Source organism: Gorilla gorilla, chromosome 3 (assembly GCF_029281585.2).
Source record: "Gorilla gorilla gorilla isolate KB3781 chromosome 3, NHGRI_mGorGor1-v2.1_pri, whole genome shotgun sequence".
Taxonomy (NCBI): Eukaryota; Metazoa; Chordata; class Mammalia; order Primates; family Hominidae; genus Gorilla; species Gorilla gorilla.
In genome coordinates, this window is record NC_073227.2 from 133,871,910 (window position 1) to 133,885,819 (window position 13,910).

The 13,910-nt window shown below is 36.4% G+C and overlaps 1 protein-coding gene across 32 annotated transcripts in view; it reads right to left on the bottom strand.

Moving 5' to 3' along the window:
- Window positions 1-13,910, bottom strand: part of CAMK2D (calcium/calmodulin dependent protein kinase II delta) — a 316,681-nt gene that overhangs the window by 41,957 nt on the left and 260,814 nt on the right. For 13 of the 32 annotated variants that reach the window (XM_019025551.4, XM_063705498.1, XM_055385256.2 and 10 more), the window contains 2 exons: window positions 8,936-8,977; window positions 6,462-6,510 (listed from right to left, as the gene is read on the bottom strand). In XM_019025551.4, the coding sequence (XP_018881096.1) occupies window positions 6,462-6,510; window positions 8,936-8,977 (91 nt within the window). Of the gene's footprint in view, window positions 1-6,461; window positions 6,511-8,935; window positions 8,978-10,982; window positions 11,043-13,910 lie in introns of all 32 variants that reach the window. The other 19 variants (XM_019025556.4, XM_055385269.2, XM_063705501.1 and 16 more) reach the window with 2 other exon arrangements.

Below are 13,910 nucleotides of genomic sequence, written 5' to 3' on the forward strand. Positions count from 1 at the left end.
AGCTCCTTTAAGCACTTCTCTGTATTGGTTATTCTAGTTATACATTCTTCTAAATTTTTTTCAAAGTTTTCAACTTCTTTGCCTTTGGTTTGAATGTCCTCCCGTAGCTCAGAGTAATTTGATCGTCTGAAGCCTTCTTCTCTCAGCTCGTCAAAGTCATTCTCCATCCAGCTTTGTTTCGTGGCTGGTGAGGAACTGCGTTCCTTTGGAGGAGGAGAGGCGCTCTGCTTTTTAGAGTTTCCAGTTTTTCTGTTCTGTTTTTTCCCCATCTTTGTGGTTTTATCTACTTTTGGTCTTTGATGATGGTGATGTACAGATGGACTTTTGATGTGGATATCCTTTCTGTTTGTTCATTTTCCTTCTAACAGAGAAGACCCTCAGCTGCAGGTCTGTTGGAGTACCCTGCCGTGTGAGGTGTCAGAGTGCCCCTGCTGGGGGGTGCCTCCCAGTTAGGCTGCTCGGGGGTCAGGGGTCATGGACCCACTTGAGGAGGCAGTCTGCCTGTTCTCAGATCTCCAGCTGTGTGCTGGGAGAACCACTGCTCTCTTCAAAGCTGTCAGACAGGGACATTTAAGTCTGCAGAGGATACTGCTGTCTTTTTGTTTGTCTGTGCCCTGCCCCCAGAGGTGGAGCCTACAGAGGCAGGCAGGCCTCCTTGAGCTGTGGTGGGCTCCACCCAGTTCGAGCTTCCCTGCTGCTTTGTTTACCTAATCAAGCCTGGGCAATGGCGGGTGCCCCTCCCCCAGCCTCGCTGCCGCCTTGCAGTTTGATCTCAGACTGCTGTGCTAGCAATCAGCGAGACTCCGTGGGCGTAGGACCCTCCGAGCCAGGTGCGGGATATAATCTCGTGGTGCGCCGTTTTTTAAGCCGGTCGGAAAAGCGCAGTATTCAGGTGGGAGTGACCCGATTTTCCAGGTGCCGTCTGTAACCCCTTTCTTTGACTCAGAAAGGGAACTCCCTGACCCCTTGCGCTTCCCAAGTGAGGCAATGCCTCGCCCTGCTTCGGCTCGCGCACGGTGCACGCACCCACTGACCTGCGCCCACTGTCTGGCACTCCCTAATGAGATGAACCCGGTACCTCAGATGCAAATGCAGAAATCACCCGTCTTCTGCGTCACTCACGCTGGGAGCTGTAGACCGGAGCTGTTCCTATTCGGCCATCTTGGCTCCTCCCCCCAGTAATTTTTCTAAGTAAACTTGTTGTAAAATCAAATTTTGGATTAGAAACCTGAAAGAAGTTATTACACACTACACTACAGTTTCCTCTAAGACATTTTTAACCTAATGGAATGACATAATTATCAAAAGTCCCTCAATAAAATACCCAAGAGTTTCTTAATTTGCAGATTTTTCTGGAAGTGAGAAATGTATGCAAGACAAGTCCTGAAATAGAAATTACATGTAGATACCAAGAAGATCAGTACCATGAGATCATCTGCCTTAGGAAATCCCACACAGAAGAGAAGGTTTTCATTGATCAAACAGAACTTAAGAATAGTTGAATCTGGATAATCAGTCATCATACTATTCACTAATGTACATATTTATAGAAGACCCACACAGAGAGCTCATTAATCAAGTGATTCTATAAATTAGCTGAGACCACGATATCCAGGTCATCAAACATGAATCACCATTCCAGTAATAAGGGTGCCAACAACTTTGTCCTTAATTGAGACTTTTGCAAACATCCTCATTACTACTACCTAGTAATCAGGAAAAGTAAAAAGGAATTCAAGAAGGATGAAGTCTCCACACACAGTCTCATAGCCATAGAATCTGCTTGTTGTAAAGGACTCCACTTTCCTAGATGTGTAAGAAGGATGAAATGCCGCAAGAGATCCAAGCTTGTGGTGAATGGTGAGCTGAAGTGAGATACTGGAAACAGGATGGTGACAGAAATGACACAAGGGCATACAGGAGCCCAACTTCAACAGGTGCTGCACAAGAATGCTGGGAAACAGCAGCAGATGGACCATATGGACATGCACCCATCAGGAGGAAGTGGGTGACTCTGAACAATGGTGCTGGATGGGTTATGAGGCAGAGAGGCATTGTGGCATACAGCGACAGGTCCTGCAAACTGTGGCTACAGCCACAAACCAAAGGACGGTCTTCACATGTATACAGTGTGGAAAGAACTCCTGCTACACATCACTGACTCTAGGCACACCCACACCCCTGGCGAGGAGTGCAGTTTGTACTGTTAACTGCTAATTAAGAGCTAATGATGACAGCTGTTGGATAACACCTTAAATCAATGGAAGTAGCTGTTTTACTGGAAATTGATTAAAAATGGAAATGACTATTTCAACAATTTTTGGCCTAAAGAATTGTATATTTTGAAAACACCAGTTAGTTGTAAGAAGGAAACTTTTTTTCTTATATAGGATGGGCAGTTTTTACCACAGTGCTTCCATGATGGTAATTATGCTTTACTGGGACTCCCATTTGCTTTTTTTTTTTTTTTTAAAAGCAAAGTCTCACTCTGTCACCCAGGCTGGAGTGCAGAGGCACAATCTCGGCTCACTGCAATCTCCACCCACCGGGTTCAAGTGATTCTCATGCCTCAGCCTCCCGAGTTGCTGGGATTACAGGCGCGTACCACCGTGCCCAGCTAATTTTTGTATTTTTAGTGCAGACAGGGTTTCACCATGTCAGTCAGGCTAGTCTTGGACTCCTGACCTCAAGGGATCTGCCTGCCTCAGCCTCCGAAAGTGCTGGGATTACAGGTATGAGCCACCACTCCCAGACTCCCATTTGCTTTTAAACTATTAGTAACTCTCCATGACACTGAGTTTGCTGCTGAGTTTCCTGACATAGCATCAGAGATAATATATGGTTTTAAACACTGAACAAAATTAGAAAGCTGCTCAAGAGGTCAACACTAGGGTGTCAACACATTGCCTTGGAGAAAGAAAACAATGAACTCTGGAAGCTTTTTAAAAAGAAGAGTTGTAAAACAATGCCAGTCCCTTGGGATGATTATGAGCTTGGGAAGAAAAATGTGGTTAGAGCTAAATGTTAAAGGTTTTTAAGAAAAAGGAAATAAAAGAACTTTTAGATTTAAAAAATGTATTTATTTTGGGTCTCACTTTTTTCCTGGGTTTCACTGAGTTTTTTTTTTAGGTAAAACATGCATATATGTTGGGTTTCACTAATTTTTCTTGATAGTTATTGTGTTAAGTAAGATAAATGGGCCTACATTATAGCATAACAAGATTCATATAAAGGGTAGGAAACAGCATTTTGACTCTGGTGCATTCAAATCTCTTGAACATGGCTAGTTCAAAAAGAGAAGCACGTGGAAGTCAGGTAGAGAAGGGATTCAATAAATATTTGCTGAATGAAGAAACAGCCTAGACACAATTCAAAAGTATTACACAGACTGGGGACGTGATTTCTCAATGGAAACTAATTAGAAGAGCTGAAGGAAAATGGGCCTTTCAATCCTGGCTTTCTAAGGTGCTCCAGACTGAGGAACCATTCATCTCTGACTACTTTTGCTTTCTTTTATCTTTCTTTGAGAACAGCTGGCCTGTCTGCCTTTTCCCATTCAAAGAGGCCAGAAAGAAAAACTTTGTTGTTAGTTTACCTCATTTCTTCCTTTGACCAGGTCACCACAGTGTTTAATCCCCTCCTCCAGCAACTCCATGTTTCTTTACATTGGAGAGGACACAGAAGCTGTCCCTGCCAGGTTAGTCCTTGGGGATGGGGCAGAATGTGCACTGCCTTGGTATGGGAGGCATGTGACGTGGTATTCAAGGAATCATATACCACCATAAAACAACGTACGTCTAGGTGCTGGTGTGAGATGCACTATAGCCGAGACAGCCAGCAGCAATGGGTAGAGCAAGTGCTCGCATGCAGAAGTATGTATGGGGGTATGCCTTTAAGAATATGTCAAAAAGTGTGGTGTCTCACTGATCACAATGTTGTCTACAGAAAAGAGAAGGTTGAAAAGTATGTGTGTGGAAGACACACAATTTTGTAGATATGACATGGTTTTGTAGATAGGATACAGTTTTGGTCAGATTATTTAACTGATAGTAATTGTGAGTTCTTGGATGTTAGTTATAGGATGTTAGATATGGGTAAATTTTGGCTTCAACAGAGCTGGACAATAAACACATTCCCTACCAAGCTACTGAGAGCCACAGCAATTCTAAAGTAAAAATAAGAGAGCATAATTATTCACATATAGGGTCTTTCTTGAGGACCATGCACTAATAAATGGAGAGATTCCCACACAAACAGATCATCAGCATAATAAATAATTTAAAATCACTTAAGACCATTTTATGTACCACTTGTCCCAGTAAAAATGATGGCGCCTAGGCAATCTTTCAAAGTGTCTTCTAGTCTTAAAGGTTTCTGATATCATTCAATATTAAAAGGGTTAGTCTCCAAAAGGCTGTCTGGGTTTTACAGAGAACACAAATGAGTCCTAATGGGCTATGGTTATGACATTTTTGGCCAGATCCACATCAGCAAAATTAAGCAGAAACTTAAATAATGTATTTATTAAGGTAATAAAGCAAAGCACTTTGGGTTAAACGATCAACTGGACATTTCTTTTGATCTCAATATGATGCTGAATTTCTCTAATACTTGTTGTATACAGACTCAATGTAACTATAAATACAAATACTATCTCAATTTATGAAATCCCAGAGGCAAGATGAAACCCATATCATTGTTATGATTTGAATTGGAGAACTGTTTTCTAAGAACTGATATTATTATTTCATTTTATCAAAAGTAAATTACAAACTACAAGGTAACACTGACAGGAACTCTGTTTATACATTAATGTTTACATAGATTAATAGCAATCATCCTGAACCAATACTTAGTACAGTTGAGTGCCAAATTCAGGTGAGAAAGACCACTTATTAAAACCCTTCTCATGATTACGTTCCTTGGCAGATGAACTGCATATAGTAAGGTGCTGGTATTCTCCTAATTTTATTTAGTTATTTAAAGATTCAGTTTCTCCAGTGGACAATGAACAAGTTTTCTTAGTCTTGCTCAAGGGAAGAATGTGAAAATTCATATGAAACATTTAGCTTAGCTTAAAGAGCTAATGAATCCAAAACACAAAGATAATGCTTCCTGAATCAGTGGGAAAGCTAAATGGCATATCTATTTATTTGGCTAAAAAAAAGAATATTTTTATCTAATATGACTGGTATCAATGATTCATAAAACTACTTCAGTTCAAATTTTAGCTTAAGTGCAAAGAGTGAGATGAATAGACCTACTAAATAAAATTCTTGACACAGCTATCTACCTTTCCACTGTAAAAAATAATGACTGACTACCTCTAGCAGAGTTAGGTCAGTGTGCTTAGTTATATAAATACAGAGTACACTTTAACAGCATCAGCTGTTCTATTCAAACAAAAAGGAAAAAGTCAGCAGAGCTGACTGCAAGTTGTGATCTACAGCCATTTTTATTTGCTAAATTGACCCCATGTCTCCTTGACCTGAGAATTTCCAAATCCTTTATTCTAAAATATGAATACAACTTTACAAGAATTTATTGTATTAACACTACCTTTAGAATTAAAGCTTATGGTGATACTATTAGGTCAGTAATCTTTTCAGATGAGGTTTAATTAATTTATGTATCATTGCTCCCAATTTATATTTCTTTTCCTTTAATATTTCTGTTTCAAATATCCTACTGTTACCGCTGTTTGTCAGAATATCTTCTAGACAACTGGTCTATAGAGACTGTAGTTATATATAATGAATTACAAAAACAACATAAAACTGCAAATGCAATTGATACAAAAGTAACACTTCTAAAACAGTGATGTGGCCAAAGGAGGTGACCTAACTGCAAATGTGTGTTCAGTATGTGTGTGCAGGGGCACTGAGAAGATGTCTGTAGAAACACTACCAATGACTCATACATGTAGCTAAAAGAACCTTGGCAACCAAAGTGAATGGAGGTCAAGAATACCTTTGGAATGTACACAAAAAGCTAGGATAAAAAGGCGGCCAAATAGAAAATTCTACTGATACTTACTTGAGATGATTAAAAGTTAAAAAGTTATTTTTATACTGTATCCTTGAATATAAATTGTTTTCCAGATAGGTTTTATGAATGTACCCAATGTGTATACATTTTATATTACTTTTTGACAAATTTACAATTTGTTATGTTCCTATAACTAGTAACTCATTATTAGTTGTCATTACTGCAATGTGCTAGAATATGCTACATGTCTACAGTTCAAAATATATAAAAGAATATGTAGGAAAAATGACAAAAGTAACATATTGTTGAAATAATTATGTACTTATAAAAATATTTTTTACTCATAAATAAAATATTTTTGTGCTTTAGGATAGGCCTACTTCCTAAACTTATTAGTTATTTGAAGCACTTTTTTTTTCATATATATATGTGAAGCTCTGAGTTAGGATTTTCCATTTCTGGTTAAATCATACCTTTCACATCTTCATCCTCAATTGTTGTATTTGAACTCTCAGTTGACTCCTGATGAGAAGAAAACACATTTTTAGGTTGCACGCAATGAATAGCTTGATTTCCTCCTTAAAAATTGGCTAGTGACATACATATCATGCAAAATTCTTCAGCAGGCTATGTGCATATGCTGACATGCAAATGGACAAACACATTAAGTGGTTTTTAACAGAAATAAAATGTCTGATGCTGCAAACATTTCAAACAGGGAGTACTCTGGCTGCCTAATCTCCGAAGCTGTATAAATCCAGGTGAGTTGTAGAAGCAGCGGAAGTATGCAGTTTATTTTAGAAACTGTGTAAGGATGTGTTTTGTGTTACAGTGCCCTATAAGGTTTGCTTTTTCTGTGTGTCTACAAGCAATTGAATATGTTAGCCGAATGAATTTGATACTTAAAATAGAAAAAATTTTTATTCCCAATTAATTAATCAATAAAGAGTACCTTTTTTGTGTCAGGCACTATGTTAAGGCCTGTATGCCTTACACCTTTATAGGGAGAGAAAGCATTTCACCGCATCATTTAATGAAGAAGCTAAGGGGGATAAGCTGAGATATGCTGAAAGTACTTTTGAGAAGAATTTTCATGTTTGTCCTCAGCACAATGGAATTATAATGAATAATTTACTTTCAAGGACAATTAGACTTTTTTCATTCTTTTCAAAAATAGCAACTGGCTGTTATTGATAAGAAACCTACTCCATAATAAAAAGACAAAGCTCTTTCTTTGTAAAACTACAAATTAAGTGGAAGATTGTTAAGCACACTTAAAAGTACACTGTAACTGCCAGAATTAAGATACATTTCTTAAAATGGTGTGATAAATGTGTTCATTAATAATGTATGAATAAAATATTTTCTAGCAAATAAATTTTGCAATATTCATAAGAAAGACATAGTTTTCTACTTGGAATGATTAAATGCTAGAGCCAAAAATAACTGGAAACAAACTTCCAATCAATAGCTCAGTAATGGAAAACAGATTCTGGAAAATAATGTAAACACCAGCCAGTATCATTTTAGAGATTCCGTATTCAAAAAAGTGATCAATTTATATAAATATCATATACAATATTTAAACCAAGGGAAAAACTAATTAAAGGTGTACCCAGAGTCTCCATACACACAAAACCAAAGAAAGGAATCTTCATGCATTTCTTAATGTGACCTAGTATTCAGATGTAAGCTGAAAATGAAGGTAAACCCATGCACTGTAAAATTAAACTAATTCATGTCAGCAAGAAATATCATGCAGCAACTCTTACAAATGATATAGCTAGAACTACTGAAGTGTCCATTCCAGCTGTTATGCTCGGCGTTTCATTGGCTAATGCTATTAAAAAAATTGTTCTCATATGTGATGGTCCTGACTACCTCAAGGCTTTTCGGGACCTAGACCATTTGCAGTGTCATGACTATAAAATAAATCTCATATTAAAGAACATAACACTTCATATTTTTTACTTTAATGGTTTTAATATTGATCAATTAAATGTTAAACCAGAGAGGAAATGTGTTTTCTAAGTCTTAAGATAAAATGTGCTTTCTAAGTCTTAAACATCATTGATAAGAGTATGGAGAAGATGCATGACTATATCTAATATTTGAGAAAAGTTTAGTATTTTTTCTTCCCTTAGAGATATAATAATATATGAAAAGTAATAAATTGGACACATGGAATACATTCAGAAAAGGTCTTTCATCCTATAGACATGTATGCTAGTGCTGTTATTTAGTTAACATGCTATAAAAATAATTTACAATGTATAGGAAACATTTAGTCTTCTTTCAACCTAAGTAGTTAAACCCCTGTTACTGGAATATATATTACTCAACAACAAACATATTTCACAAAAAGTGAAACTCCTTGATTCACCTCAAATTCATGCCAAACAACAACAACAACAACAACAACAATAACAACATCATCACCAACAAGGAATTAAGAAACAAAAAACCAAAAAAAAAAAAAACCACCACTCTGACAACAGAATAGAATAAAACTCAAAAGTAACACTAAACAAAAAAAAAAAACCTATACAGTCAAGTTGATGTTTTTGAAGACAATGGAATGATATTGCCAGAAATTCTAAAATATCATGCACAATATATCTACAGTACAAAGCACAAAGTCATGGGGAAAAAAATGACCAGATGGAATTGCTTAAGACACACAGTCATCTTGACATAAAGACTTCATTCATGTTTAGCCTGACTTTTATTGACTCATGGTAACATTAGTTTCTCTTTCAAGATGTCATTCATTTTTATTTGCAAGAAGTATGTCCATAGTTCTAGATAAATTAGGCCCAAAAAGAAGTGTGGTAGAAAATGGTTAGAATTTTCTTTCCTATTTTTAGATAATGAATTAATTTTTTTGAATATTTGATGAGATGTATAGTCTTGTTAAAGCAAGATGATGTTGATTCTTTCTGAATACCTTGTTTCCATCAGGGTTGTGGATTACAGTAGTTTGGGGCTCCTGAGTGAGAACAAAATAGAGAAAGAAACAGTTCGCATTGGTAAGTACATTCTTTCTAGTGTGAAGGACAGAGCAGAGTGAGCCAGCTGACAAAATGAAATAGTGACAAGAGCTAAAGCGATGTTAACTGCTGTCAGAGTTGCAGCTGACAATATCTCTGATGAAAGATCTCCCTGGCCAGCCCATGAGATAGGAACCTCCCTACCCAGAAGCAGCATGCAAAAGACCTTATTCTTGATCAGCATTCAAACAAGGCTTTGATATTTAGAGATTTGAAGAGGCACTCACTGTTTCACTTAATCCTATGCTTTCCTTTCTTCTTTAATGAGTGGCCTGTGAACGTCTGTCCCATGGAGAACTGGCCAAGGACACTGGAGCTAAAACTCTGAGATGATTTCAAATGCTCAGAGAAGATACTTTTTCAGTTATATTGGTTTGAAACTTGATTATGGTGTCATTAATTAATACGTAACTGAATACCCTTATAAAATCTAGAGCCATTGGACAACACTTAAAAAAAGACTATACTAAAGAATCCATTTCAAAAGACCATAAAAAAATTTTAAGGAACATTTAAAAAGTTTACTTAAAGGGACTAATCATGAACCAGAACTAATCTACTAATCTAGAACTAACCATGTAATCACTATAATTTGAGGCATACTGCTATTAAATCCTGTATTAATTCATATCTAAAAAAAACTTCTACTTTATGGACTATATATACAGGATATTTGGCTATAAAGTCATGCTTTTTTATGAAGAAAGTATTGGTTTTTCTATTGTTTTCTATCAGAAAGCAAAGAAATATTCCCAAGTGGAGAATAACATTCAAATAACTGATGTAAAAAAAGATTCAATATGCATACATCATCAGTGACATGCTTGGCACTTTCATTGTGTGATATCTTGGCAATGGGGAGGTACTGCAACCCACTGGGAGTTCTCAACCATGGACACTCCCCCACCACTACAGTTTACACTGCTGCAATATTGAGAGACATATCTCCTGCTTCCAATCTCCCTTTCCCTTGGCTACAGCTGTGATCAACATTGTTTTTACTAGTAGATAACCTGCTATTTTGATGTGTCCTCCTTTTAAATGTTTTTAAATGGAGCCTCATGGTTAACTCAAGTGAAATGATTCCTTAACATTTTTAAATTTATTTAAAATAACAGTACGAGAACAGCAAATAATTGAAAAACATTTCTGAAAATCATAAATCAAAATATGAAACAGTTTAGGGAAAATGTTACGGAACTCAGCACTGAATGACAGTATTCAAATTCTGAATTTTAACATAATACCATCTCAAAGTGTTAGACTAATTTAGTCGTTAATTGTGTGGATTTGATTGAGATAGACATAACTGGTTTCCACTGATAATTCAAACCTCTATTCTTTGCAATTTCATTCTTTGGATTAAAGTGAAACAGTGAAAATTTAATTTAAAACATAATAAACAGAAAGCTCTAAATTATCCAGTGCCTCTTTATCTCAGAAAGTGAAGTCTTACAAAGCCCTGTTGTGTTTTAATAAGAGGGAAACGAGAACTCTGAATAAGGTCTACTTTTATGTTGTCTAGCAACAATCCCATTAGCTCTCCTTGATGTAAGCATTTGCATCATGAAAAGAAGAAACCATTGTTTGCATAATCTAGAACTACCATCATCAGAAGAGCTAAGAGCAACCAAAGTGCTGTATTTTGAATGCAGCATGCAGTAATTCCAACTACAGAGACCACAGCTATCAGTACAATGTTCAACAACGAAATGAGATAATCTCATGTTAGAACACACTGCTTGACAACTAACTTAACCAAAAAAAACCAAAAGAAATGAACTTTGTCATATCATAGAAAGCAAAAAAAAAAAAAAAAACCCAACACCCAACGAAATAAAATATTTATATATATGTATCTATATAGTGAAAGCAAATGAGAGAAACCACAAAAAAAAAAAAATGTAAAGAACTTAAGAAGGGTTACAAAGAGTCCAGGTATACCAGCGCTGGGGTAGGAATATTTTCTTTGGGGCTGGTTACCACGTTGGCTTTGTTGTTTATCTGTGGGTATGCAGAAAATAGAAACAGAGATGCCTTAAACCCCTTGGTAGCCAATGTCTCTAGACGCAGCATGTCTACATAGAGATGTAGACATGAAGATAAAGAGCCACTGAAGATGAACGTGAAAGACATGGTGATGACTGACAGGAATGATGATCGCTAGTCTCCGATGGTCACACACAGGCTGGACCATGTTCGTGATGGTGCAATGAGAAAACAGACGTGTCTGCTGTTGCTATGCCACCTTAGCAAACAAAGAGCTGCTTCAATGGAGCTCCAATCAGGTTTCAGAGTATGAAATGAATATAACCATTCTCATACTCTTCAAGTTGGATTCTGTTTCCAAGCTTCCAATTGTTCACAGTTATAAATATATTTCTTTCTTCCCTCATTTTATTCTTGAGCCTGAAGTCACACATACACCATCTTTCTCTGGGGATCCAGCATTACTTTGCTTAGGAGCAATTAAATTATCCAACGAAAATTTAGATCTTCTGAGAAAACGCTGGTGTCACAATAGCTTTTAAAAATGACAAGTGTAGCTCTCCTTTAAAAATTACATCTTCAATTATTAGTGGGGAAATCAAACTTTTTATGTTGAATGTAAAAGGACTTTAATTTTTACAGTTGTGTAAGAGGAAAATACTACATTTTCTGTCAATGTGCTACTGCTATCACTGCGGAATATATTTGGTAATATCATTCCCTTGCTTTAACATAACTGGATTTGACTTTAAAGAATATATCATTACCACTGTGGAAGTGCGTGGTAAAAGCAACTCAGAGGGTCAATAAGTGTTCTAACGGTCCACAGAGAAGACTCTTTGTAGACAAGTGGCAATCAGAAACTACAACTGAGTCGGGGCACTAAGAATCAAGGACTGAAAAATAATAATCAACATTCTTTTAAACTCATGCATGACAACTTACATTACGGTTCTCAAACAAAAATGTAAGGTAACGTTCATTTTCTTATACTATATTATCTAGGTATTTTATTTATTATTTTCTAAAGGAATATACCTCCATGATTTTAATATAAATATACATAAGGATGTAAAGAGAAACATACTATATAAAATAAATGAGTATCAAATGAGCATTTCAAGTGGTGACACCAGTTTAATTGTTCGGGTTTTCTGGAAGTCTATATCTGATAACTATATATCCTGTCAAAACTAGTATTGAGAGGAAGATAGAAAGTAATATAAATTAATTTAAATATGTAATATTTTTCCTTTCTTTTCATTCCCTTTTGTCTGATTACTGGTATCGTTATTTTTGCAATAAGTTGTGACACTGTGCTGCTTGACCCGCAGAAAAGGATGAGAAAACTTCTAAACTTTCCTTTACTGGAAAATTCTATAAATGTTGTCATCAATCTATATTCTGCAGATAGTTAAAACCTTTTTTTTCCTTTAAATCAAAGTGCACAGAATTTAACATGATATTTGTGCAAGAGCCAAAGAGATAAGAGGTAAAAAGTCTATTAAAGAGGGATCAAAATTCAGTATTTATGTTAGTACAGGGTACGTGAGAAAAGGGGAGGGATGCACACACGAATAATTTCCTATTCGGGAAACATGCTGGGCAAAACATAGCCGGCTTCCTGTCAGATGAACAGGGGCACTTATGGTTAAAGCACCACATGTATTTAATATGCTATATTTAGTTTTTATCAGTGAATGCAAATGAAAGAAATATTCTGAGATACTTTTATTTCTATTTTGGGATATGATACTTGACTTTTTTCTAGGATGTGGTTGCCAAGAACTGCTTTATTTTAGTGAAAATGTCCCACTTGCACACCTGTGCACACAAACTTATCTGTACAAGTGCACATGTTCCCCCCCCCCCACACACACCTACACACATTCACACACAGATACACAGCATACACACACCATCATCTCTTCCAGATGAAGGCCATTCTGTCTGGGTGAGCCATTCTTTATTGTTAGGTATGGGAAACATTAGTTAAATGAATATGTGCCTCAACCACACTTTTGGTCATGTTTAATATGCAGTTAAAGCTTTTTTGTTAACGGAAAGACTAACTAAATGATTTTTTTCCTATGGAAAATCTTTTGCAGTTATTTATAATGTTAATTTATTGAAAAATAATAGGATAATTTCTAAGCAAAAGGCAAGAAGACGTTCTTTTCAAAGAGTCAAATATAAGTATAGGTTCAACCACAAATGTCTTTTTTTTTTTTTTTTTTGGAGATGGAGTTTCGCTCTTGTTGCCCAGGCTGGAGTACCATGGCGTGATTTCGGCTCACTGAAACCTCTGCCTTCTGGGTTCAAGCGATTCTCCTGCCTCAGCCTCCCCAGTAGCTGGGATTACAGGTACGGCCACCATGCTTGGCTAATTTCTGTTTTTTGTTTTTTTGTTTTTTTTTTTAGTAGAGATGGGGTTTTACCATGTTGGCCAGGCTGGTCTCGAACTCCTGATCTCAGGCGAGCCGCCTCTCTCAACCTCTCAAAGTGCTGGGATTACAGGTGTGAGACACCACTCCTGGCCCATAGATGTCTTTTAAAAATACAAAAACTCTGGCACTTTTGTGTGATATAATTATTTTATGTTAATAGAAGCAAGGTGTTTTTCTTTTTTAAAAAATCATGAATCAATCAAATCAGAATCAATCAAATCAGATAATTGTATGATGCACTGAATTACTCTTATGAGGCATGGGCAAGATATTCCTGTTTCTCATGTGTTAAATTTATTGTTTGAAGGTTAATAAACATTTCCTTTAAAGTTACTTAACTAGGACTGGTACATTGTAAGATCACTTTCACACCTTTATAAACTCCATGGTGAATATATTATGGTGTCCTATAAATCACTCCTATTTTAGCAACCAT